At 39.7% G+C, this 27926-nt stretch overlaps 1 protein-coding gene across 1 annotated transcript in view; it reads left to right on the top strand.

Annotated features, from left to right (window-relative positions):
- The window catches only part of STK31 (serine/threonine kinase 31), a gene marked incomplete at both ends in the record, with an annotated part of 39277 nt that extends 11712 nt beyond the window's left edge, over window positions 1–27565 (top strand). Inside the window, 14 exons of the mRNA XM_080364201.1 lie at window positions 4819–4941; window positions 10156–10335; window positions 12726–12842; window positions 13978–14097; window positions 14542–14673; window positions 15706–15807; window positions 16800–16880; window positions 17236–17361; window positions 18606–18731; window positions 18993–19079; window positions 19861–20010; window positions 21248–21373; window positions 22676–22744; window positions 27380–27565. Of these exons, the coding sequence (XP_080220327.1) occupies window positions 4819–4941; window positions 10156–10335; window positions 12726–12842; window positions 13978–14097; window positions 14542–14673; window positions 15706–15807; window positions 16800–16880; window positions 17236–17361; window positions 18606–18731; window positions 18993–19079; window positions 19861–20010; window positions 21248–21373; window positions 22676–22744; window positions 27380–27565 (1725 nt within the window). The remainder of the gene's footprint in view (window positions 1–4818; window positions 4942–10155; window positions 10336–12725; window positions 12843–13977; window positions 14098–14541; window positions 14674–15705; window positions 15808–16799; window positions 16881–17235; window positions 17362–18605; window positions 18732–18992; window positions 19080–19860; window positions 20011–21247; window positions 21374–22675; window positions 22745–27379) is intronic.
- Window positions 27566–27926: the final 361 nt, after the last annotated feature.

Raw genomic sequence — 27926 nt, 5'->3', positions numbered from 1 at the left:
CGAGCATTTCTTGGGTGAATTTCTCATTCCATGTGGAATAGCAGCAGTTGCAATTTTCTGGAGATTATGTGGGCTGGCTGAGCTCAAGCGGGTCCGTAAGCCTTTTTGAACAACAGTAAAGCAAAGCTGTCTTAGAATTTGTTTTTACCCCCCTCATCCAGTTTTGCTTTGACTCAGTCAGGGCTGGGGATAGAGGGGAAAAAAACCTCTTAATGTGGGCATGAATCGGGACAGATACAGATACAGTGGTGTGGCTGGGGAGTTTCAAAATATTCATTCAGTAGAGGAGATGGTTGCTTCGATGTCGTTCAGGTGACAGTGTATATGGGTTGTTTTGTTTTGTTTTTGGCTGGTTTTTTTCAGGCAGCATTCTTTCATGAGAAGCATCATGAAAAGAGGTTTCATTCTTGGAGAGCGCTAGAGGTTTTTCTGATGGACTAAGTTGTTGGAATATGTTCAGACAGTCTGGGCATTGTCCCCTGTTTCAGTTGTGAATCGCTAACGATGTCACATCTGCATGTTGTCTTGTGGTGTGTTACACGGCCAAAATATTTGAAATACTGCTGAAATGAGCTCACAGCGCTATGCTGCTTCTGGTAGCTCCCCATGTGCTCATGTAGCTCTCTTTTGTGTTTACAAGGTGTGGCCTCACGCATGGCTTGAAAACTAGTTTTGTTCAGAAATCCACAACACACCCCTGGTTGCCTCCCTGCCCATTCTGACTTTGCTCTTGGTTGCCTAAGCTAAGGTGTACGTGAATGGTGGCATGAAATCTTACCATTTTTCAAGAGCGTGCTGTTGTTTAAAAAAAAAATAAAGATAAAAAAGAAGAAAGAGAAATCTTGCTATCTGAAGAGGGAAGTTGTGTTGTAGTGTCACCAGTATTTTAAAGGGGGAAAAATGAAGAAGACATGAGTTCTGCTGGATGTCAGGCATCTTCCAGAGTGGCTGAGAGCTGCAAAGGGTATGCAGGTGGGAAGAATTAATTTCATTTTCAAAATGAATTGGTAGCAGCTGGAAGCAGCACATCTCAAGGCTTTTGTGGAATTTGTCTCAAGTATTTTGAAGACTTCGGTAGGTGAAGGGTACGGAACAAGAGTTTTGGTTGCACTGTGCTAGAGCTACACTGCCGCAAAGGTTGTCCCATTTCAACGTGTAGTGTAGTGACCTAACTTTTTTCCCTGAGAATCATTTTGATTTTTAAAGATCTATTTTATGTGCTGTAACATGCCACGGAATCTTGGCTCTTCTATTTTCAAATACAAAAATGCCCAGGATGCACACAGTAGAAGGGTGCGCTTGTTATTCTGTCTGTCATTCGTACTTAAGTTACACTGACTGTAGATAGGCTGGCAAATATTTTTGATAGTGCAACTGACTATGTTGCTGTCACTAACTTTGTTTCTTGCTCAGTTAAAACCAGGTACATGTAAATCCAGTGTACAGGGAGCCCAGTGAACCCAAACAGGTGGATGAGATAGCTGGCTGTTAAACTATAGCAGTCTGTTGAACGCTGCTTAGTCTCTCAACCTGACTGTCAAAAGGGGTTTCAATAAGTTAAATCTTGCTATTCAGAACATTGCCTAAGCAATGTGCTCTTTAGTTAACCTCCCTGGAGCGCTGATGCCCTCTCTCACTGTCACAAGCCTCATCTGTTTGTAAACTCTTGGGTGTGAACGTCTTGTCTTGCTTTTGGAGAACCTAATCCATCTTAAACAAATACCACAGACATGAGTAAACCAAATGAAGTTCGGGTGCAGAGCAAATTGCATTATTTCAGTTTTCATTGTTTATGCTTTTATAGTTGGTTTATACTGGTTTAACTGTGTCTCTCCTGCATACTATCCCAAAAATGAAGATGAGCAACTAGAGCATTTGTTGTAAATAAGGTATTTATGTAAATATGTCTTGGAAACATAGGAAAATCATCAGTGAACTGAGGTAGTACTGGGGCATGGTGTGTATGAAAATAACAAAGATGGTTATTCTGGAGTGGAAATGCTCAAAAATATAGTCAAAACGAATTATAGAATTTGATGTAAATTGTGTGCCCAAATAGGAAGGTAGTGGTCCTGATAACTTAACCAGCTCTCCTCTGAGATGTTATGGGGAGGATGGCAGCTTTACAGATGAAAAAACAGGAATAAGTAGGATTTCCCCTGATTGCAGTGTAGGCAGATACCCATAGTAGTAGGGTATAATACAAATTCTCACTTTTCAGACATTATAGACAGTGTTTTATGGATGTGTTGCTTAATTTGTGGTTTTGATTTAGAAACTTATTGGAGACTGTAGGGTATATATTCAGCATTTTTTGTGGGAAGAATGAAAAAATAATCACGCCGGTATTTAAAAAAGGGGATCTATTCAGTTTCTTATTTTAAAAAGGTGAGCAAGGATGGGATAAGTAGAGCTGTTTAATGAGGATGCTGATACCAGAGCTAGTTTCAGCTATTCCATATACTGCAAAGTACTAACTTGGACTGAAGGGAGCCAAAACCTGGGGCCAGAAGTAGAAATAGGCTCTAAAAATTGATTAGAACTTGTCCATGGAGGGGATTAATTTTTTTTTGTCTTGCTTATGAGGTCACTAAATCACGCTAAAGCAAGAATGTGTTTATGAGGTGATTGCATTGTACATAACCTGCTCTTGTGGACTTCGTAAGCTTTGCCATAGTTACCGGAAACAAGATGGTAAGCTCGTGTAGCATTTGGTACGACAGAGTCTGTGGTTGTTCATGGAGTTTTTCGTTTGTTTGTTTGTTTTTGAGAGAGAGGTATAAGATGGACCAGACACAAACTGAATTTTGTAGTTTGAGAAGCCTTTAGCCTGTTCTAAAGAGTTTAAGTTTACTGTTTGCTGTTGTGATGAGCTTATATCTTTGTAAAGCAGACTGAAAATACTGCCTGTGTACTAAACGCTCTCTGAAGTTATTTAACAGGCATTAGCTGAGCCGTGATGTTGGAAGGAGACTTGTCCTGTGGCTCCCGAGCTGTCTGGAGTTCCTGGATTGTCGTTTAGTCAGGTGTAGAATGTTAAATGTACTCTGGTGTTTGAACTGTTATTAATTGGAGTTTGGTTGCCTGGCTAAATCTTCCGCTACATCAAGTCTTACTGCCCTAGGTTTTGAAGTAATATTCTGCAGAAATCTTGTCTTGTAAAGGAAAGAGGACCCTGTGTCATAAATAGTACTTTTTGTGTAGTGTGATACAGTATTCTTTTACAAACTAGCTCCTGTCTTGTGCAGGAAAAACAGCAGGAAGTCTGTAAAAATTGTGTGTGCTTTTGGTCACCAGAGATGCCCAAAAGGTGCAAAAGTGCCTATTAATATTTTGTTGTTGTTCTGTATTTTTAAGTGCTGAAGTGATAAGTTGTGCCCACCTTCTGTAGTAGAACTCAATCCACTGATTTTTATTATCCAACCCACCATTGTCTGGCTGAATTACAACATCAGTCCAACTGATAATCCAAGTTCGAAAGCAGTGTATAGCGGAGTTTGGGGTTTTACTTTTAGTTGGAGTTTGTCCATCTTTCAGTTTCCAACCATTGGATCTCATTCTGTCTGTTACAGGCAGAAGGTTTCTAGTCTGTCTTCCATGGATACTGATCAACCCCTGATTAAGTCAGCTTCTAGGCATTCACTGGATAAACTAAATTTAAAGACTCTGAGAACCTGTGTTTGTGTATACATATTTATATTACAGATATATTTATATTAAATATTGCTTGTTAGTAAGAAGCGTTCATTGCACTGTTTGGCTCCATATAAAACTGGTATTAGTGCCATGGTTAACTCTTTTGTTGTTTTCTGTTTCTTGACTGCCTTCCACACTAGACTTTCTAATTTTTTTTGGGGGGGGGAGGTGGGAAGTGAATGAGTGTCAGGACAGGATGTTTTAGCTACTTGAGTCATATTGCTTCTTATATTTTTGGAGATGGATGTAGAAGGGAATAGCAAATTTTACAGCAGAGCTGTAAAACTGTAGTTTGGTCTTCTATGTTCATATATAGTTTCATATTTCTGTGAGCGTATTGGGTTAAATCACTGTGAAAAGAACACTGCAAACGTGCTTCTGAGTAACTTGCTTCATCCATTTTGAAAGGTTTGGTTTTGGTGAGTCTGTGAAGTACTTCATCTGATATGAATACAGCAGGGTTCCTCTCCAATTAGCAGGACTAGTCCTGCCAGTCATCCAAAGGAAACCATTTTATTTTCTAGAAAATTATCTTTAATGATCTTAATGCAGATAATCAATAGGGAGCTTACAGATCACGTGTCTTTCCTGCTAGAAGACAAGGAAAAAAAATGGAAAAAGGTTGTGTTTTTTGGTTTTTTTTGTTTGTTTGTTTGTTTGTTTGGGGTTTTTTTGTTTGTTTTTTTTATTCTAGAGTATCCTTCTCAAGCAATAAATCTCTTGCAGTCTGACTTGATGAATGTAATTTGGCATGTACCCGAGTGTGGATGATCCAAATTCTAATTTCTGTAATAGTATAAAAAACTGCAAGACAACTAGGATATATTAAGTTTACAGTGGCAGTTAGGACTCCCACTGTTGTCAACAGTCACGCAGAAACTGTTTCTTTAGTTGTCTGATAACATCATAGTTTTTACACTGTGAAGGATGCTGCATTTGTGCAAGGTGGTCATGTCATAGGAGCAGAGGTCAAAAACAAAATCTGCTTTTTCACTCGTTCCTAGTCAGGGATGTATTGTACTATTCCTACTTTTCAGGGATTAATGCTTTTTTGTATCACTTTACACATTGTGTATGTGGCATTTGGGTGTGAGCTGCTGACTTGCTTTTCCTTGTGCATAGGATGAAAGAGATGAACTGATTACCAAGAGAGATGAAGTGCAGCAGAGCTTGTATTCAGCAGTGGAAGAACTAATTTTGGAAGTAGATCAACTGCCCCTCACTGAGCGCTCAAGAACATTACAGGTAAGGAGGTTGCTTTTATCAGTATTGATTCTGAGATACCTGTGGAGGGTGTTTCTTAAATGTTTTATAGTTTGAGATCTCGAGAGCAGCAGATGAAGCTTTACATAATGCTTCTGAGTTAAATTGTGCGTCTGTAGTTCTCAATGTTACTTGTGATCCTGTCTCCTGTATGTTTTGTTTCTAGAGGCAAATTATTATCTAGCTCATGGATTTGAAAGCAGCTTTTCTCTTATGGTTCTGTGTTTGGTGACTGCCAAGGCTTCACAAAGCACACAATATTTAGTAGAAGGCAGGTGTTAACAAAAGAACCTGCAATTAAAACGTCTGTGCAGTTGTCCTGCAGATTGTGGCAGTGGGTTTTACGGTTGAATTATAGACTTTCCTTGTTAAGGTGGCTGTACACTGTGGATTAGTGTAGCAAAGTGTAAAATGTTTAAAGCTATTTTTGTTTTGTTTTGTTTTCTGGAAGGGTGAGAATTAAACAGTGTAGAAGCACATGTTTATACCAAGCTCTCTTTCGCACCCAGCCAAACCAACAACAGGAAGTGGGGAAGTAGACAGGGAAATAGGCTCTGTAGAGGCAGTAAGAACTTTTGAGGAGGACTTTATTAGTAGAAATATTACCATGCTGGTGTTTCTGGCCTTTGCTATTAGAAATAGGTTCTTTTCTTCTTTATAACTTCAGATATGTTACTTGCTTTTATTTTGATTGTGCAAGTGTGTGGAGAGGGGAAAAGGGTTGGCAATAGTTTGACATTTGCCTATACAAATTCCAGAGATGTATTCGTTCACACTTGTATGAGATTGGGTTCTTACGAAAAATGAAAGAGATTACAGGCTGCACATAGGTTTGTATAAGGTTGGAACTGCACTAATAAATGGAAGCATTCAGGTTTTCGTGGAATTTCTTAGTTTCTAATGGAATTATTTTTCAATGTCATTCAAAAAATGTTTTGATACGCTTATTTTTTGGTTATAGTCTGATATGCAGATTGGTGTCTAATTAGAAGATATATTGCGTGGATCCTCTTTCTTCATTTCTTCAGACAGAGGAAAGTTGTGGTGTTGTTTTGTGTTTGATTTTTTTTTTTTTGGTGTGTGTTCAGAGGTTGTGCTGTGCTAATCCACTAGGTGGTAGGCATTAAGCATCTTCTGGGTAATTGTACTGAAGTGACATTTTAATAGTTTTTTGAAAATACTTGAGGGGGAACTGAAATGCTACTAGGTGTGTTAAGAGTATTTTGGGCTCTAGCTTGATTGTGTTGGTCATCCTCTCTTGCCTTAGGAGCTAGAAGATAAAAATAGTTTTCCCAAGCAGCAAAACAGAAATTTTTACCAAATATCAGTGAGAACCTTGATTGCAATTTTATAGAGCTGAAGAGGTTGTGCTATGCCGTCCTAGATGAACAAGTGTTTTTCCAGTGTCTCTCAGAAGATCAGGAGCATGGGAACTAACGCCCCTCTCCCTGAGTTGTGTACTGCAAAGCTCTGTTACATGACACATCTCTTCTGATTTCTGTTTTATACCTTCCAGTGAGAACTGCTGTTGGCATGAGCCACAGACAAATTCAAACAGCTTCAGCCACAGCTGGGTCTGACTCACTAGAATCGGAGTAAACAATTGTTGGGCTCCGTATTTTCCAAGCAATAATACTGCGTTGGTGAAGAGGAAGGCAAAGAGTGTGGGCATGCACCTAAATTACTCTAAAGCAAGCGAGGGTGTGATCTGGACAGCTGCCAACTGCTTTGTGTTAAGTGTCTGTAAGCATGTTTCTTCTGCCCCAGGCACAGCCTGTAGCAGCTTGTTCTGTGCTTACTTTTCAGGTGAAAACCACCTGAACGACAGCACAGTCATTGGTCCCAGCCAGCATGGGTTCATGAGCGGAAAGTCCTGCTTAACAAACCCAATTTCTTTCTATGACAAGGTTACCCACCTAGTTGACCAAGGGAATGTTTTTGGATTTCAGTGAAGTCTTCGATACTGTCTCTCACAGAATCCTCCTGGAAAAGAAGTCCAGCATACAGCTGGATAAACATACAGTACAGTGGGTGAGCAATTGGCTGGCGGGCCGGACTTAAAGAATTCTAGTAAATGGGGCTATGTTGGTCTGGCAACCAGTCACTAGCAGGATTCTGCAAGGATCCATCTTAGGGCCAGCACTCTTTAGTATCTTCATAAATGACTTAGAATCAGGATGTGAGGGATTGCTTAGTAAGTTTGCTGATGACACACAATTAGAGGAGCTGCTGACAGTCTCGAGGGCAGAGAGGCCCTGGAGAGGGATCTGGACAATCACCAACCACGTAAAGTTCAACAAGGGCAAGTGCCGGATTTTGCACCTGGGACACAGCAACCCTGGCTGTACATACAGACCGGGGAATGACAGACTGGAAAGCAGCTCCATGGAGATGGTTCTGGGGGTTCCTGTCAATGGCAAATTGAACATGAGGCAACAGTGTGCCCTGGCAGCCAAGAGGTCAGCTGTGTCCCGGGTGCATCCAGCACAGCATTGCCAGCCAGGTGAGGGAGGGGATTGTCTCGCTCTGCTCTGCACTGGTGCGGCCTCACCTGGAGCACTGTGTGCAGGTCTGGGTGCCATGGGATAAAGAGGATATAAAGCTACTGGGGAGTCTCCAGAAGAGGGCCAAGAAGTTGGTGAAGGCTTTGAAGGGGAAGCTGTATGAGAAACTGCTAAAGTCACTTGGTTTGTTCAGCCTGGAGGAGACTGAGGGGAGACCTCATGGGGCTACAGCTTCCTCACGAGGGGAGGGGAGGAGGGGTAGGAGTCGAACTCTTCTATCTGGTGGCCAATGACAGAACCCAAGGGAACGTCAGGAAGATGTGCCAGGGGAGGTTTAGGTTGGACATTAGGAAAAGGTTCTTCCCCCAGAGGGTGGTGGAGCACTGGAACAGACTCCTCAGGGAGGTGTCACAGCCCCAAGCCTGACAGCGTTCAAGAAGAGACTGGACAACATCCTCAGGCACATGGTGTGAACTGTGGGGCTGTCATGTGCAGGTACAGGAGTTTCACTCAATGGACCCTTGTGGGTCCCTTCTGACTCAGGACATTCTGTGTTTTGACTTACCACACTTGGAGATAGTGCCCAGGACAAGTGCATGTAGGCTGCTGAGCCACCTTCATATGGCAGCTTGCTATCCTTCTGGAGCCTGTTTCTGTATCCATTTGCTGGTGAAGTTGCTTGTGTTTTAGGTAAGAGTGTTTATAGTATGAAAAATAAACAGGTAGAAATAGGGTGTAACTTGCTGGATTCTTTCCATGAGGACAGTCTGTTGGAATGCATGCAGATGCTCTTCTGGTGTAGCTAGTGCTGCTGTTTTTGTAAGCAGGATGTGATCCTGGATGTGGAGCTGTTACTGGACACTTTTCTCAGTTCTGTCACTCACCTTTTGGCTGCTGCTAAATGGGCCATTTTTTTTTTCTCCCTCCTTTAGATTGGTGCATTTGAATCTGGCTTCTCCCTTGCCATGCCATTTTCTACCCATGTGTACTCTGGTGTATTAAAATCCAGCTGTTCAAAAAAGAATGTGAGAAAAATCTGTTGTGCGCTTGAGTCATTTAGGTAGCCTCCATGAACTTTGCACATACCTACTTTTTGTAATTGCTTATAGACAAGTGTATTTGTACAAAGCTCATGTCACCTGGCTCAGTTGAAAATCGCTGTTTCAAATGATCTGTTGTACTAAATGAATGCTGTTCATTACAGTAACTATTGCTATTAAACTAGTTTTAGAATTTTATAAAAATTTTATAAAATTGAGGTTTCTCATATAACTGCTGTGTTCTAAGAGTTTGAAGGGCTCCTGACAAGTGGCATCAAGTTCTGTCATCTCGCTTCTTTTATAGTATTGGCTGTTGAGTCTCAAGGGATGCGAAGATGAAAACCTCTCTCAAGAGAAGGAGAGACAGAGTTGGTGTGGTGGTTTTTTGTTGTTGTTTTTGGTTTTATTCTCTTTTTCCATCTGCGTGACCTAGGTGTTGTTTGGGAAGGTCTGTGATATTTAATTCAGATGTACTAGGATCTGAGAAAAGAAAAGTAGTGAAACACCATATATAAGCAAACTGTCGGGAGCCTTTCTCAGGGTTACTTTAGTTGTCTTGTCTGGAATGATGTGGATTAGTAAAATCGTGTATTTTGAAATCTGCAGGATGCTATTTGTTACAAAAGCACAGGTTCATTCAGTCAGATCCCACTGTTCAGGGAGGATTTTCTCTTGTGAAATACAGGAAATTGCCTGCAAACACCAATGTAGGTCTCAAGTATTTTCCAGCATGGGACTTTACACTCAGGTGCAAGGAAGACTGCTTTCTGTCAGGACATTGTCTCCACTGATAATTGACTGATACATTCCTCTCTGACCTCGCTTGTTCTTCAGGTCATTTGACAGACTGCCTTTTGTTTAAAAGTGGTTTGTGTTTGCCCTGAGCTTTAGCCTGGATGCCTTTCCCTTATGTGTAGCACTCGGCTTGTTTTCCAATACAAGTGAAAGGAGGTGGACCCTGTGCTTCATGTACTTGCAGAATACCTGGCTTTTAGATGGAAATAGAAGTTTCCAGACTGTGAAACTCGTTTCAGAGTGCTTTCAAGTGTCAGGCACGTAGGTAATGCCTGTTCCATCTGGGAATCAGTGTGACAGTGAAGGTGCATCAGAAGAGATTGGTCTAGTGACTTTTGAAGGGATGGACCAGCCCAGAAGCATTCCTTGGGTATCTGGCTGCTCACCTTATTTTTTAGTACAAGTTCACTTGGTTTTCTGAATTTGAGTAGTTCTATGAGGAGCATTATAAATTGAACCCCATTTTGATCTTTCTCCTAATGGACAAGACTTTGAAGTCCAATCCATAAGGAAGAAGAAACTAGACTAAAAATGACTTCTTATGAGCTGTTAAGCTTTTTGTGGTGTCTTTTCCTTCCATGTTTTGAAGGGAAAAATCAGACTATGATCTCTGTACAGGATCCTTTTCTGCATTGTATTTTCGAGTAGACATACTGCCACTAGATCTGAGAGGAAAGTAAAATATAAAATATACTTCCCTGGATATAGAAAGTGGCCTTTAAAGTAGAAATAATTCTATACCAGAAAGTAGTGCTAACTTCTTCTGCGTTAAATGTCTTGATTTTTATAGATAGTGTACTGTCACAAAATTGTTCTGGTTTGCAAACCTGTTTTCATTTGACTCACTTGATGCACAGGAACTGTCTGCTTCTCTGGAGATGGTGTATGGCCAGGGTTCTGAAGCAGATGACTCTGAGGAGGTATTTCAACAGTTCTTAGAGTGGAAGAGTGGTAAAATGAAGAAGTTAGTTTGTGTCAGAAATGATACAGACACAGCTCTGCAAATTCTTGCTGACTGGTTCGGTGGCATCTTAAAGGTAAGGTTAACCCTAAATCTTTCTTGTTGGTGAAAAAGATGAAGAATGATGCTGTCTAACTGAGCTTGTGAGGAGCAGGCTTTAGGAGGGACAACTACCTACGGCAGGGAGATTGTGTATATGAGCAGCGCCTCAATACAGAAGGAAAGGTAACACATTGAAGAATGGAGTGTAAATTTATCTTTATTCTTAGTGTACCTTTGCAGTGAGCCAGAGTTTATGCTTTTTTATGAAAGGTCATCTTTTGTATAAGGATCAGTACTTTTATGCAAGTATAATTTTTATATGGATGTTCTCTATTTTTTAGTTTTGTGACGGAAGTTCTTCAAGTGGTCATTTCAAGTGGCCTTTGGATAGAAAGACTTCAGATTTTAAAAGGTTCTGGTTCATAAATGCTGCTGAAAGAGGTGATGAAAAATCACTGCAAAGAACAAGCCAGGCTGACTTGACATGATCTATGTACAGGATGCAGACAAATATATAATAGAATTTTTTTCCTAATTAAAATGCTGAGTGTGAAGAATTTATGCGAATAAAATGTCCATTTCTGTTTGCATGTCCTGCAGTATTTTCTGGAATACCATTCTGATCCTGTGTCTCTGAGTTGTGGGAGGTTTGGAGCATTGAAGTTGAGTGTGTGTTACTTGTCTTAAAAGCAGATGGATGGTGGAAGTAGGTTGCCATTGACTTGGTTCTGCTTGTGAAGAGAGTGCAAAGTAGGGAGGTAACTTTGTGGCTTTCCCTTCTCCGTGCTTAATATCTATGTTCTTGCTCAGTTATGGACTCCTGATCTTCCTGGGAAGACTGTAAAGCTGCTCTCCCTCCATTTCTGCAGGCCCAGCTTCCTTGCTCTGTGTCTTGTTGCACTTGTGTGTAGAAGTTCTCAGTTTGTGTCAGCGTAACCTTCCTGCCCATGTGAATTGTACAGAGTCCACCAGGCTCGTGCCTTTTCATGGTGAACAGGTTTTCTGCCTTTGCATTTCATTGTACCCAGAGGCGCTGTTACAAATAACCATGTTCCTTGACTTGACAGTAAATGCTGTACAGCAGCAGTGTAGACTTGATACATGTCATGTGCAGTATAATGTTAATGAATGTAATTACCTGCAGATATTTATAATCACATCAGTTACTAAAGGGGCAAACAAACCTGCAGTTGAGTTTCTGTGGTTGCTGGATGCAACTCAGGGTGGTGTTGTGCATGTATGAAAGTGACTGAAGTTCGTTAGTGTAGTGCTGACTTTAATTTAGCTGTTTCAAATCTGAACTTTTCCACAAACATTTCAGAAACACAGGAAATACAGACTTTTGGCATGGGTTGGTAAAGCACTGCTAGTTAGACCAAGGAAGAAATTTTCATTTATCCTTCTTAATAATTTCAGCTTTTGATATGCGATTATTCTGTTGCAACTTAAGTTCTAGCTCCTCTGTTAAAAAAAGTGTGAGCACTCACTTAGAGCAAATGTTTCTTTGAAGTGTTTCCCCTCCCCATATTTTAAATAGATGCTTGTCTTCCTCCCTTTCTGAATCCAAGTTAATGTCACGTAGCATCAGTCAGAAGCTGCAATAGGAAACAGGTCAATTGCAGACAAGGAAGTTTTCAGAGACTGGGCAGCTCCTTTCCAGTGTGCAACTCCAGGCTTTGCAGAGCAACATGTTGTTTGAATTTGGATCTGTGGAAGTTTTTTGGTTTTAGTTAGGTTAAGGCAATAAAATGTTTTCACAACCTTTAGCGAAATACACGTGCTTGATAGGTAAATGAACAAGGTGAGGTTTGCAGGTTATACTATTATGACTGTGTATCTTGCATGTTAAATACAGGCCCATATTTTCATTTTAGTTCTTGTTGCCAGTGTAATATCTCTTCTTCTGCAGATATGACTAAAAAGTTTTGCTGAAAACAACATTCAGTGTAATTATAAGTTGATCTTACTGATTTTTTTTTCGCTCTGGCATCTTCTGTATCTTTATATCTCGAAGGTAAATTATTTCTGACTTATGTGAAAACTCTTTGGGTTTCTTGGTGAAATCTTTAACTTTTATTTCACTTTGTAGTGAAACTGACATACTGAGCATCTTTTGTATGACTGAGTGGGTAGCACACATTGATTTTTGGCATGAAACTCAGGAGGAGAAGGATTTAGATTATTCTATTGTTTCATTTTTGATAAAAATCAAAATGCGATTAGGGAATCAACTTCCTTCTTGCCTGGTGAATCTTAACTCTGTTAGTTTTATCACTCAAGTGGTGAGGCAGTTAAAGATGAGATCTGATGCAAATAATGATTAGATTTACAGTATTTGCAGAATTTCTTGCATGTTTTTGTGGTCTGCTTGCCGAATTCTTTCTTTCAATTCCAAGGCTGATTTCGTTTCTTTTCTCTTTGAAGTGTTTTGACCTGATGTCAGAAGCATCTTCAGATTTAGAGGAAGCGGTCAGCAGTGCGGATGAAATTCTCAAAAAGGTTGAGTTGGCCATTTGTGAAGAACTGGATACTGACTTAAATGTGCGTTCTAATCATGCCTATTGTGTCATGACTTCTAGATATTTGATACACCTTTGATTTCAGTGTAATGCTTTTCTTAATGCATCTGGTGAGTTTATTAACTACAAGGCAGCTTTTTTCCTTTTTTTTTTTTCCTTTTTTTTTTTCTTTTTTTTTTTTCTTTTTTTAAGAAATGTGATAAAATCGCTCCAGTTGCTCCCTGGAAAGAAGAGAATGTGTTTTCCTGGCAACAGGGAGAGTATAGCTTTGCATTACAGGAACTTAGCTGTATGTAAGCTTAACTAAGCTCAGGCTTAGCTGTGTGTTAGCTTAACTAAGAAATACTAGGAAAACTGGTTCTTCCCTCTCTATGAGCAGATAAGCTTTCTTTGAGGTCTGCTGAGTTTCACTGCTTGTGTTGAGAATACAGGTGATGAAAAGTTTCTGTATAAAATAACAGAATTACCTCTCTGGGTGAATGAGTATGGATAAATTGACTTTTTCCAGTTTTAAGACATGAATAGGTTTTCATCACTCTCATTTTGCGTGGGTCAAATGTTCTTGCCTTATTGGTAATCTTTTTCTATGCTTGTGTTAACCTTTTTTCCCAGTTATTTACCTTTTCTGATGAGCATTTCCTCCATTCTCTTTTGCTGACTATTTGAGTTACAATACTTGCATCGTCTTTGCAATGAGAGTCCCTGCTGTGCCAGGGAATGGTTGCGTCAGCAAAAGCTGAACCTGTCCTCTAGTGTAGCATCATACTAACAACAAACCAGTAGTTCAGTCTGCTTGTGACTGCTCTCTGATAGAACCGGTGACTATTTTAGAAGAGTGGTTGCATGCTTTAATGCTTCCTATCTATTTAACCACGCTGTCCTTAAAAAAGAATTCTTGCACACCATATGTAATATGAAATTGGACTTTCGCATAGAAGTGCCAATGAGTTTTATTCTATTGAAACTATTCAATGAACTCTTAGACTTGCTAACTCCCTTTTATAGAATCTCCTTAAGAAGAGAGAGAAAAATCTAATAAACAATTTTTTCCATTAACAATGGAATTTCTCAGTAAAGGTTTTACATGTTAAACACTGATGTGTATAAATTAAGAGCAGCTCTCAGTCTTTAATCTCCCTCTGTGTAATTCAATCCAGGAACATGATGAAGCAGAGAAGAGAATAATTATGAGCGCTTACAATAAAGTTGTACATAACATTCATCAGGAGCAAAGTCTGATTGCTGCCATACAGAACAGATACTTGGCCAGTGTTGAGGTGAGTTTGTGCCTTATTGATTTCTGTCACACTAATCTATATGAGTAGCCCTTTCTGACATAATTTCTTTTTGAAAGTTGCTGTCTTATGTTTTTATAGCTTGAGAATGGCAGTTGTGCGTTACCTCAACCAATGCTTCATTTTGGTTAAATACAAAGATACTTTTTTAAGAAACAGAGCAGTGGAAGCTCGAGTCTCTGAATTCATTACAAATCAGTAGTATATAACTTAAAGGGATTGAGCTTTAAGTGGAATGTTGGTTTTCCAGAAGGTGGTTGATGTAATTAAAGTGAAACACAATAAAACCCTCTTCTGTGGGGAAGAAACTGGAAAAGCTGAAGTCAGATAGGCTTCAGGCAGTTCCTCTAATGTGTTGGACTAAAACATGTAAAAATAGAATGCTTGAATACTTTCAGATTTTTTTTTTCCTTCTTTTCCTCCTAGTTCAAAAAACAGGTTGAGGAATGGCTGAATAGAAGACCTGATATTAACAACTTATCATCAGTTAAGAAAACTGTGAAAAGCTTAAAGGCCCAGTTAAGGTGGAAGCTGGTTGAGAAGAACAATTTGGAGGAGGTATGAAAATATTTACAGTGTTGGTGGCTTTGTCTGTTGTTTTTAAAATTGGTTTAGAAACATGAATTTTGTCTGTTCCAAGTAAGTGGTAGCAATATAGAACAGTTTGTTTTCTGACCTGAATTTTGCCTTTAATTGTGGAAGTTTGACAGTCCCCTGAGACCACGTCTGAATGGCTTTTAAAAAAAAACAAACCAAAAAAATGGGTCTATAGCCACCTTTCTGTTTCAGTCCCCATCTGTGCCACTGTGCTTTTAACCAGGTCCCTCTGGTGGCGGTTGCTGCTCACAGCACGCACAGTTTTGTCCAGCTCTTTTTACTGTGCTGGCTGTGTGATTACTGCAAGTTTCGACCTCATTAATAGTAACTGCATCTCCGCTTTAGTGACAGAGGTCAATGTTTGTTCTAGTTTTCAGGGTTCCCCACGACCCCTCAGAGAAATAAAAAGAATGTAAATATTACCCCAGTTTCAGTGCTGTTTGCTTGATCGCACATTAATTATTCTGATGATGCTTAAGGAAAAAAAGAACCTGCATGTGCCTCTCTGTAAGCATTGTAAAGGGGCAGTAAGCTTCCAAGAGGGATTTAAAATGAGACACGCTAATGAAATCCATTGGGAAAAGGGTTCCTGAATAATGAGGTGACACGAGGGAAAAACCTGCTTATGAGAGAAAAAAGTGAATGATTTATACAACCAGACATTGCTTGTAGATGAATGATGTTGCTGTTATGAATATATGTGATCAGCTAATTAAAAGAAAAATGCTCTTTGACTTAGGAACTAAGTAGACAAAGGGCTAGAACACTTGGTCTGTCACATAAATAATTGGAACGCCTTTCTCAGTGATCAGGTTTTAAGAGATTCTCTTGGGTTTCCAGGAAGGAAACTGACTCAAATACACATTTAAGAATATGTTCAACTCTAGAATGGTTATGTGGAAGCTGTTTTTTAATCTTGATATAGTAGATTACCATTGTTTGGTATAATAGCAGAATGAGAATTATACACTAACTCTGTTATTCCTGATGCAGTCTGATGATTACAGTGAGTGTGAAATGACGAGAATAAAAGAGGAAATTGCCGATCTGCGAAACAGGGTTCTTCAGGAAATATCCAAGGAACAAGAAGAGTATGTAAGTATTAAACTACTTAGGGAACTAAAACCTGTATGAGGCACATCTGTGTTTCTGTTGCTTTAATGTCTTTTCTGGGTAATAAAAAAAAGTGATTTTTGTAATGTTGAATGTTAAGATGGCCCAGTGAGACTGACGGGAGAAGGCATGGAAGCTCATCAGTTTTATATGTATTTGAACACCGATTCTTCAGACCTTCCCCTTCTTCCTCCCTCTATAAGAGGATGAGGGGAGAAAAAAAAAAGTGAGCTGTAGTTCCCAATCCAGAAGAGCTGCAGGTGAAAATGTAAGCTCAGTCGCTGAAGAAAAACTGCATTTCTTGCAAGAAGGGGAACTGTTTCCTTATGACTAGGTTAAACAACCTTTTATACTGTCGCGAAGGAGATCACCCATTTTCTAAGTCCTCTATATGGAGGGAAGAATTGGAAATCATTGCCTTGTGAGTGAGTAGAAGGGCACCAGGATTTGTGATGCTGATGTTCCTACCCCTGCAGCAGTTTTGTGTGTGATAGTTACCTTGCAGCATTACAGCTGTGCAGGATCTGGGGTCGCTTGAGATGCTGTCCCAGTCTGTGGTACTTCTTAATTTCAGTCTTCCTCCACTTAATCCTAGTGAAGTTGTTTTCCTTTCTTTAGACCTACCTGTAGAAAAGACAAGATGTTTTCCATGATAGTGCATGAGCTGTTTGGGTTCTTCATATTACTCACTGTCTGAGCTTTCAGAAATCTGTGCATATCAAATTTGCTGTATTAGTGTTGTGTGCCATTGTTTGTTTCATATTTTGTTGAGTGTATGTGGTGCTGATGGATGTGTTTTTGTGTGTGTGTCTAAAAGCAAATAGTGTTGTTCTGAGTAGTGTTGTTGAAGAAGGTGCAGTCATGGTCAGTGTACATTTGAATGTCCTGGGTATACATAGCAAATATCAGTGTGTGTGTACATACGTGTCAGAAACTAGTGACCTGAAGCTGTGGGCCTTGTTTCCTTCCTTTAGGAGAAGCTTACATATTTGGTACAGAAATGGTTCCCTGAGTTACCACTTCTTTATCCAGAAGCAGGAATTCTAAACTATATGGTAAGCAGAGACTGTGTTTGCTTGCACTGCCGGTTATTGTTTCATGCACTATCAAGGCTCTGCTCCGACAATGCATCTCTGTCCATTGGGGTGACATATACCCTGAGCATTGTTTGTTGTGGTCTTCCTCCTTCTCCTCCTCTTCTGGAAGATGTTCAAGGAGTGCATTTCATTAGCTGAATCATCATGACAAATCTCTTGGGAAGAAATGCTGTAACTTTTTAAGATGTCCCATCTGTTTTTGTGCTTTGCTAAGTTGAGTGAGGGAGAGGAGAGGTAGTCGAAGCCTCTGAATCCTGCCAACTGTGAAATGCCCTGTGCTTACCCTGAGTATCTGCCTGTGCATGTGCTTCAGAACTCTGGAGGACTTCTGGCCTGCAGCCTGGAGCGAGATCTTTTGGATGCTGAGCCCATGAAGGAACTGAGCACGAAGCGCCCTTTAGTGTGTTCAGAAATTCAGGGCCAGAAGGTTCTTTTAAAGGTAATGTTGGCACTGTATTTCAGTTGTTTGCAGTATCAGAGTATGTTTGGGATTGGAAGTGACCTCAGAAGATCATCTAGTCCAGTCCCCCTGCTGGAGCAGGAACACCTAGGTGAGGTCGCACAGGAACATGTCCAGGCGGGTTTTGAATGTCTCCAGAGTAGGAGACTCCACAACCTCCCTGGGCAGCCTGTTCCAGTGCTCTGTCACCCTCACTGAGAAGAAGTTTTTTCTAAAATTTAAGTGGAACCTCTTGTGTTCCAGCTTGATCCCATTACCCCTTGTCCTATCATTGTTTGCCACCGAGAAGAGCCTGGCTCCATCCTCATGGCACTCACCCTTTATATATTTATAAACATTAATAAGGTCACCCCTCAGTCTCCTCTTCTCCAAACTAAAGAGACCCAGCTCTCTCAGCCTTTCCTCATAAGGGAGATGCTCCACTCCCTTAATCATCTTTGTTGCCCTGCGCTGGACTCTCTCCAGCAGTTCTCTGTCCTTCTGGAACTGAGGGGCCCAGAACTGGACACAACATTCTAGATGGGGTATCACCAGGGTGGAGTAGCTGCAGGTGAGGCTTTAACTTATTAACCTGCTGATTCTGAATGAGCTCCAGTGTTCCTTTCATATCTCTGTGTTTAACAGCCCTTTTCTGGTGTCAGATTTTTTTGTCGGGGTCTGTAGAGCATGAAGCACTGTTTTCCTTCTGGATTGCTTCTGTGTTGCTTACTGATTTTTTTTTTTTTCATAACTTCTGAGGACTGCTGTAGTGCACAGTCCTTCCTCTCTACTGTCTGTTCTTTCTGGTATCTGATGGACCTTTTTTGTTCATGACTTCTTTTTCTTTTTGCGGATGCTGGTTTGTCTTCCTGATTATTTCACTGAGAAATTTCAGGAACTGCTCCTTTTCCCTTGCTCTTCTTCTTTACCAGTGTGCCAGTGATTGGGGAATCAGGGGTATAGTATTCTGAGAGGCACAGTTATAAATATTCTTCTTGCTTTTGACTGTGCTTATTGAAATCTCAAATTAGAGACAAGTTCCCTCTTTTGTTGCTACAGACTTCTAAGATTGAATAAAAAAATATAGTCTACGCAGTTGGAATTTGAGTTTTGTGTTAAGTAGGAGAGAAGTTTATCTGATGGCATCTAATAATATGCATTTCTTCAATTACAAAAAAAAAGTTTAATGCAATAATATTACAGACATTAAAAGTAATAGCTTGGTTATCTGTTTTGTTTTTAAGGGATACTCTGTAGATGTAAGCTCAGAAGCCAAAGTCATAGAAAGAGTTGCCACGTATCACAGAGCTTGGGATCAGCAGAAGGAGAAATCGGGATTATTACAACTGTTGTTCCTTCTTTTCTGCAAGGCAAGATTCAAATTGATGATCTTAATTTCTGGTTTAAGCTGAAAAACTTGGAGTTGGACCTTAAAGCTCTAACATATTTTAAGTTGGAGCATTGAATCAGGAAAGTATTTTCTCTCTGAGTTTTGTCTAAACTGTCTACTTAGTAAACATAGTGAATTCGTTTATCACACATCTGGTGCATGTTACACTTCCCAATATTCCTGATATTTGAAACAATCTGTTTCTTTTTTTTTTTTTTTTTTTTTTTAATTGTTCTTGAAGTCTGATCCTTTGATATATTTAATGGTCCCGTACTACCCAGGAGCAAGTCTAGGAGCTTTGCAGGCTGATACACCTTTAACTTTGGAAGTAAGTATAACTACTTAGACTATCAGCATTTTATTTTGCATGTTTTTGAACTGAACTCTTGTTGTTTTGCTGTATCTTGTGGTGCCTGTACAGATTTGCGCAGAATAGCTTGACTGGCATTCTTAGCATTTGGTCAGGCAGTAGTTTATAACTTTCTCAAAGAGATTTTACTTGGATACACTTTTCTATTGAAATTAATGCCTCAGCTGTATTACCGGTACGTTTTAAAAGTACTGGAGGTGAACGTGTTAAATATTCAGGGACACACATTTCTGTATTGAAGTTTCAGAGGACTCTTGTGTGTGTAATTTTATATTTTTTTTTCTCTCTTCCCTCACTTCACCCCCCACCTTTCTTCTCCCTTCTGCCCACACAGCGTATGGGCAGGTTGGATCATCATCCCTTCTCAAAGAAGCAGTAGTTGGAAGCCAATTCAGTCTTTTCTCTAATTCTGTTTGATGAGTTGAAGCTTCTTTTTGCTGACTTGGAGCTACTTGTAAAGGTCCAAGTTGCATGTGTTTTTTGGTTTTTTTTTTCTCTCCATATTTTTTATATTAGTGATTTGTTAATCAGTGACTGCATTTTTTTCTCCTACCTGGCTGTGGAAGTCATAATAATCTTACTGGGAATTAACCCATAGTTCATAAAATGGAATTAGCATGAGGTTTCAATTTGTACAAACCTTAAAAAAAAAGAAGTCTTGGTTCTGAATAGAAATTTACTTGATACTGTGCTTTGTTTTTTCCATATCTGTCTTTGCAATAAACACTTGAATCATCAGGAGACATTAAAAGTGATGAAAGGAGTGGCCCAAGGTCTGCAAACGTTGCATGGAGCTAATATAGTCCACGGATCTCTGCATGGAAATAACGTGTTTGTTGTGAATCGAAAACAGGGAATTGTTGGAGACTTCGATTTCACGAAATCAGAGGTAAAAAATCCTTAGTGACTTTTAGTCAGAATGATATATCAAAACACAACTGTGTTTGCAATTTGAAATACTTATTGATAAACATTTGCTCAGTGGTGGGGCTCTTATATTGTGAATAGGGTTGAACAGTTTGAGTTTTATCGAAGTTTTTGTAAAAACAATCTGATCTTGGCAGGGGGGAAACAATTACTGAGAGTGGGCTCTGGTTAAGCAAAACAAAGGAACAAAAAAAGAAGTTGCAGTACTTTTTTGTTGGCTGTCTTGTGTAGTTAGTGGTAATCGGCATCATCAGAGGTGAGTGTAGGAACTCATGTTGGAACAAGGGCTGTCCAAGCTCATGGGAAGTCTTTTCCTTCCTGTTTGATAGGTTATGGAGTTCTAGTATCTGTTTTAATCCATGGCATTGTTTGGTAAATTAACAGGGTTTTACATGTTGCCTATATTTACTTGCATTTATATGACCTCTGGAGATCACCTAGTCCAACCCACCTGCTAAAGCACGTTCACCTAGAAGAGATGGCACAGGAATGTGTCCAGGTGGGTTTGAATGTCTCCAGAGGAGGAGACTCCACAGCCTCTCCGGGCAGCCTGTTCGGTGCTCCGGCACCCTCATGCTTGAGTGGAGCTGGTAACCGATGTGTCACCAAGTACTCTTGGCAACCTGGAGACAAGTCTTCTCCAGTCTGGCTGTAGCTGGTGCTGGCTGCTGTCAGGGAAGGGGATAGAAACTCAGAGTCTAGCTTTTATTTTGAGAGTAGGCAGTCCTAAAAATATGCTGGAAAGCAGGAGGGAGGAAGCAGCTAGTTTCAGGTAAACACCAGAAAGTCAGAGAAATAAAAATAGGAAAGCTGACAGAACTGAACTTCAGAACTAAAGTTTTCCAGAATATTGCCAAATGTCTTTTAATATTTGTGGGTTTTTTTTTCTAATTTGAGAAATTTTGCAATTTGTATTCTTTACCACCTTATGAGCTGTAATGGTTCTAGTATGGAGTAAAATCTGCCATTCCTGTTTTTCTATTACAGTTAGCTTGATACGTCTATCATCTGTATCTCTTCTTTTTTTTCTTTGCACACCCCTTTTTTATCATTAAAGGAGGTTTTTACATTTCAGTCTGGGGCAGCACAGAACTCTATGGTGAAGTTGTCTGACACGTTAAAAACGAGGAGGAGATACATCTGCTTCAATGTGCTGTTGGTCTTGCTTGAAATTACAACTGCAGTATTTTTTCCCGTAGGAAGAACGTGCTCTTGCAAACACCATGGTGGTCAGTACCCTGAGCTTAGTTTCTCCTGAACTGAAGATGGGACAGCCAGCTTCTCCAGCCTCTGACATGTATGCTTATGGCTGCCTCCTCTTCTGGGTATGTTATGACTCATGGCAAAGCTTCTAGTAACATAATGGAACTGTAGCAGGCCTATAAAGAGCAAAAAGTGTTGTCTCCAGCTTCTGCTTTGAACTATTTTGGCAAAATAAGTGTTAATATTTTCAACTGAATAGTAAGTGTGGAACAAATGAGAGTTATGATCGTGGGCAGAAGACAGCGCATTTTTCTGTAACATATATACAATGTAATTTGTATAGTAATATGGACAAAGATTATGCTTTTTTTTCCTCATGCTGTGGATTTTCAGTTCTTACTATTTATTAATGTGGTACGGTTTAGTTAGTACACTTTTAGTACCACTATTCTTATCTTCATCTGTTCTAGAAAAAAGGTCTTTGCAAGTAGAAGTGAGTAAACAAACAAAAAAACCCCAACAAAAACAAACAAACAAATCCCACCAAAATCCCACCAAAAACCCCACAAACAGTAAAAATAAAAAAGAGGAAACAAAAGACAGTTTTACAGATGGCTTGAAAAGAATATCTGAGATGCAGCAAGATGGGCATTCTTCTAAAACCTCATCCAAGTTTACCAACTGAATTTCAGATTAACCCACATGTACCTGATCTTGAGCTCAGACTTGGCGGTGTATTGATCATTTGATGGAAAATTCTGGCTCAAGTGTTACTGTTAGGTTCAACAGTTGCCAGTTTCATGTTGGGCAACTGAAATTGTGTTCTCCCGTGTTAAGCAGCAGTGCCACCTTCAAAATTGACGCAGTGATTTGGAGAGTTCTCTGCTGATCTGTGGCACAAGAGCCCAGCGCTGACTCAACAGTCGCTTCCTTTTGCTGTCTGTGTAATTGTTCAGAATTAGAGGCATTTTCAGCTTAACCTGCAGGCAGGGTTTTGAAAAATGCTGTGCTTGGGCACAGTCCTAGGCAATAGTAAAGGCTGAGGAAATTTTACTTCATTTATGGGTACAGGGTTCACATTTGTCTGTTAGAATGCACTTACACCTCAGCATTTCTTAGAATTATATAATCAAATGTACAGCTTGGGCATGGACTTTGAGATGTATTTTTAAAAGTCTCTTTCTTTTCACCTTTACAAGTTTCTTTTGATACTATTTTTCCACTTGTTTTTGTGTAAGGGGAACTTGAGCCCCCATGCATGTTTCACCCTACTGTGAAATTAGGAAAAAAGCCTTTCCCTCCCATTTTTCTGTAACAATCCATTATCACTTGAAACCTGGAATCTCCTTGACTGATATTTGGTTTTATTAAACTAAAGGGAAAAACCCACCAGTGTTACATATTATGTATCTTTTCATTTACAGCTTTGCGTTCAAAACCAGGAGTTTAGCTTAAAAGAAGATGGAACACCTGATGTAGATATGGTTGTCATGGTACGTCAGTTGTCAGATGAGGAAGATTAGACTGCTCTTGTTTAGGGGTATTGAATTGATTTCCTCCCCTTCCTTCCTCCCCTTCCTTCCTCCCCTTCCTTCCTCCCCTTCCTTCCTCCCCTTCCTTCCTCCCCTTCCTTCCTCCCCTTCCTTCCTCCCCTTCCTTCCTCCCCTTCCTTCCTCCCCTTCCTCCCTTCATTGTAAGTGCTGGGTTGAGAAAATGCTCTTAATTGACTGTTTCAATAATTCTAAATAGTATGCACAAATTGAATGATGTTTGAGAAGGTAGAAACCCCCAGAGTTTCTTAATATTTAACTCCAACCTCAGGAGGAGCAGCTTCTTCACAGTTAACTATTCATGGAATGACATCAAGTTACAGATTTGGGGACTAAGTCATTGAGATTCAGCCTCAAAGGAAACATTTGAATTAGGAACTTACCTTTTCTGTACTCAGAGGAGTTGACTTTGTACATCCGTCTTCCTGTGTAATGATCGCACAGTGCTTGAGCATTAATAAAACAGCCAAATTCCATTTTAATTACCTAGATGCAGTTGTATAAGTGCATTGCGCCTTTTATTCTTTGTGGAGGTGGTGTTTTTTTGTTCATTTTGGTTTTGTGTGTGGAACAAACTTTCCTATGCCTTTGAAAAAATGCACAGATGAAAGTGGACCCTGCATGGTATGAACTTGTGTTGCTGCTTTCATTCTTTCTACTCTCAACTGTTCTTCTCTGTGTACTGTATGCCACCAACTGTTGTCACCCTGAACTCTATTTTCAGTCCCTTTTTTGAAGCGTATCCTTGCTCAGTGTCTCAGTATCTCTTTGAAAATAAGAAGTAGACCTGTGTGCCTTCATTTTATTCAATGTAGGTCTCCAACTTTTAAGTCAATCCTTTGCTAACTTACATATCTCTTGGATGTTGATCATAAACAGATAATTTTTTGGCCTTCTTTCTGTGTGCCTTAGTTACTTGAAAACTTATCTTTCCTTGGGTTTATTTTCTTCTGTAACTCTCTTTCCCATAAGCTTTTGGCCTTCTGGCCAAGAGTTAAGACCATTTTTATTGCCTGCTGTCAACCTCTTCTGCCCTTGCTACAGGCAATTCCTTTTCCTCCTTGTAAAAGTTGGTGTAATGAAAGACATGCCACCATATAGTTTAATGAAATTCACTGGGAGGGTTATGGACCTTTTTCAAATAATTAGCCTTCCCAGACTAGTTTCTGCTTCATACTTTTTGCTGTGCATACTTTTCTGCCTGTGTAGCTGCTGATGGCTTTGTTCTTGTCCTGTGTCTTTCCCATCAAGGGATCCCACTCAAGGGATTGCCATTGTGTTGTGTTTTCTTTTTAAATCTGTATGGACTACTTCTCATACCATACTTATTCTGTTGATTTTACTTTAAGTGAGAGCTTACTGTTTTACCTAAATTTGAGGAGGCCATGGAACTCCTTACATCAAGCCTTATACTATTATTAAAATACCTGCAAGCAGGTGACTTTGTTTAGCTTTTAAGTGAAGTCTTGGATTGTGGATAGAATTTTCTAAGGATTATAGGGAAGAAGTTAATCCTCCTGTTTTCCAAAAAAAGTAAATGGAAAAGTAGATGGAAAGGTAGAAAACAGAGCAGTGGAGTTGCTGTTGATCAGATAAATATGGTTTGTTTTGTCAAGGGAAAAAGAAACCCAGATTAAAAAAAATCCCTTTTTGTTGGTTACACTAGTGTATTAATGATTTGCCTGCTTTGTGGAGATAACTATTAAACCATGGGGCTACATTACTAGAGCTGTGTTCATTATGAGCTTAGAGTAGCCTGTTTACTGTGTTTAGGTTAAGAAACTGGCACGATACAGTAGCAGACTAACACAGCCATAGTGGATCCAGCATCTAGGCAGGGTACCTTGTGTATCACTGTATAAACACAGTACTGTAAATAATCTTGTTTTATAACATGACTCTTATCCTCAACAGTATGTCTTTTAATAACTTCATTTCAACAATGTTCTCCAGTGATGAAAGCATCACTGGTAAAGCACAGGACTGTCTACCAAATCCCCCTGCAAAATTATTTCCAGTGTGACACTATGATGGAAAATAAAAGAATCAAACATGTAGCATTTGAGCAGGGAGGTGATCCTGTAAATAGTTTCTCTTATCACTAATTATAGTTGCTTCATTTCTTATTAAAAACTAAATTAATGTCATGAAACACACAGTACTATAGGAAAGAAGATTCACTACTTCATGATTCACCGCTAGGGCTAACTAGGGGTTTTTAAATTTCTTCCACAAAAGTTGTACAGAACTCCCTGCCTGGTGTGTCGTTCAGGTTTATGCATAATACTGAAAAAAAGGACTCTTATGCATAAAGGAAACTTGTTCAAGGAAGTAGAAAAGATTTCCTGGGACGTTAAAAATAGGAGTTAGTTCACTCCTGTTTTCCGTAAAACTTCTGCTGTGATAATGTTTTACAAATAAGGTCTGATGTATGCAAATCAAAGTTTAAATGGCCAGTTTCAGAGTTTCATACTTCTGTGTTCTGCTGCAGCAGGTATCTTCTGAAGTGCAAACAACTGCCTGTATCTCAATGACAATTAATGCATTTAGCCATTATTGTTCTTAGCAGGAATTAATGAATTTTATAGCTTTTAATAAGAGCAAGTTGCTTTAACTTTTTTCCCCTGATGAAAAGGAGCAGCGCTTGATTTTGACTGTGTCAGGTACACAGTCCTAATGACTTTTATCATTGGTGGCAGTTTTTAAGGATCCATCCTGGACGCATGTGTGCACATGCCCCAGCCCCCAAAATCTGCTGGAAAGCAACTTGTGCTGCCTGCAGTGCACATGAACACACAACAGAGTTTTACTGAGAAATGTAATGTTAATAAACATCTTTCAACTGTTTCTTGGGGAATCCTTTAGACCTCTGGCTGTTAATCCTTGTCCCAGTTCTTGAGGAAAATCTGTTTTGCTTTTAAGTGCTTTATCTATAATCAGCTTATTCAGAATTAATCTCCATGCCCATCTGCAGGCTCTTGACAGGCTGGTAATTTCTCTTCCATCTCAGTCTTGTGCCCAAAGGTATTGTGCACTTGTAACTAGTAAAATTTTTGTGGTTTTCAGCAAATGTAAAATTGCCCCAGGAAAATAATGTTAAGCTTTAAAACGGGGATATGAATGCTAGCTAACTGTTGAGGAAAAGCAAAGTTCCCAGCTAAGATCTTGTACCCATTCATTTAGCCATGCCAAGCTTCAGTGTTCAGTGTATTTTAGCATCCAGTTTTGCGTATTTAAAAAAAAAGAATGACCACAATGAAATAGAGTAAACATGATGCAGTGTTATTGTCCCACAGCAATGTTCCTTGTGGAATCAATTTTCAGTTTCCTTGGTGCGAGAAGATGGTGAGAAGGGGATATTTATTGTTGACAGATACTTGATAGTGTCATGAAATGGAAATATACAGGCACAAAGCTTTTCAAGCTCTTTAAATGCTCAGATGTTCTTCAGTTTTAATTTTGCAGAGGAAGTTGTGTAGTCATGGTTCCCTCCTATATTTCATTGCACGGTTTGGATCTTAACTAGAGATTTTCCCTTGAGCATTTGAAATGTTTTGTAAATATTTAACAGTCCTTTGCACCTGTAAAATCAACACTTTTCAGATCTCATATTTTCACCCAGATTTCAGATTGTTTGGGGAGTGGCCAGTTCTGCAGAGCCACTCTGATAATGCATAGAAGAGTTGGAAATTGTCTGCTTGTTTCTGTCTTCAGGTTTTGAACTACTTGTGTGCATTCCTTTGCATCACAGTGATTCTCTCTCTGGGTGAAATGGGGATAGGTGAGCCGTGTGCAGGTACCTTGTGCTTTGCTGTTCCCTTCACCCTGCTCAGAGGTTTGCTGGCTTGGAGGCTGAATAAGCAAACCTTCTTATGGAAGGGTTCTGTTCCCATCGAATTTTGGTGATCTAGATCTCTAGATCAGTGTTTAAGATTGTCATGCAGTCTTCTTGTCCAAATCCTCTTCCTTGACAGCTGATGTTGATGCACAAGTGTAGTAGCTGTGGTTTTATGTTTTGTATATGGGGTCCGGCACTGTTCACGTGCTGAGCATTTAGGCACATAATCCCTTCTGATAAACCCAAAGAGCCTAAGTGTAAGTGATGCGTTAACAGCAAAATAGCTGCTCGTGATTTAGAGCCCATTACTTTGTTCTTTTTTTTGGTCCTGTACTCTTGTAGAGAGAGAAACCAATGTGACAAAACCTAAAAGAAGTTGTAGATGGCACTTGTTCTGTTATGGCACCTGTTCTGTTCCTTCTCAGTAGAAAGACCAAGTTGAATATTTCTCTAATTTATAGTAGTTCAGTGAATTGATATTTTAAAATCTAATAACTCGTGCTCTCCTGTGAGATCTGCTGGCACCAGGTTGACAGAGCAGGTGCTGAGTGCTTGGTTTTGTTGTTGATGAGTGTTATTGCTGTCAAGTGTTGCTGACCATTGGGAATGCTGTGGTACCACCTTTTGTGAGGGCTTTTGGCTCATAGCACTTGGAAGGTGTGTTCTTCAGATACTTGGTTGTTATTTGTAATCGAGTTTGTTTTGCTTACCGATGAAATCCTTCTCCCTCTGTTTTGTAGGATGATAAAGTTAAATCTCTTCTCGTGAATTTGTTCTGCTGTAACAGACTGACAGCTGAGCAGGTGCTGAGGGATGATTGCTTCCTCACAGTTGGTGCGACTCCACTTTCACCACAACCAGGCGAAGAGCATGAGCCTTTTGAAGAACCCAATTCTGAGAAAACAGATGAAAATGTGCTTAACTGAGAATGGAGCAAACCCTACTCGATAGATGAGGAACTTTTCCATCAGGTGTTTTATTGAGACTTCTGGTTTTGTTTGGTTTTCAAATATTTTTTCTGATCTGAAATCTCAAAATAGAAAAGGTTCGGTAGATGCTCTAATGTTTTGTGCTTACACAACCCTCACTGAGTTTTCATTTAAGTATATTTTATTTTAAATAAGTGTTTGGAGGTATAAGTGTGGTTTTACTGATCGTGTTCTTAGTTTATCAGCATTTTTCTTCATCTGTTACATAGGCTTTACATTTACAGAGAATAGGCTGGTTAGATGCCAGAGATCTTCAATTTTGTATCCAGTTTTCTAGTCCTCTTCTTGCTGTGGTTCC

Source organism: Nesoenas mayeri (genome assembly GCF_963082525.1).
Source record: "Nesoenas mayeri genome assembly, chromosome: 2".
Taxonomy (NCBI): domain Eukaryota; kingdom Metazoa; phylum Chordata; class Aves; order Columbiformes; family Columbidae; genus Nesoenas; species Nesoenas mayeri.
Note: the sequence above shows the minus strand (reverse complement) of the source record. Positions and strands in the feature narration are given on the sequence as shown.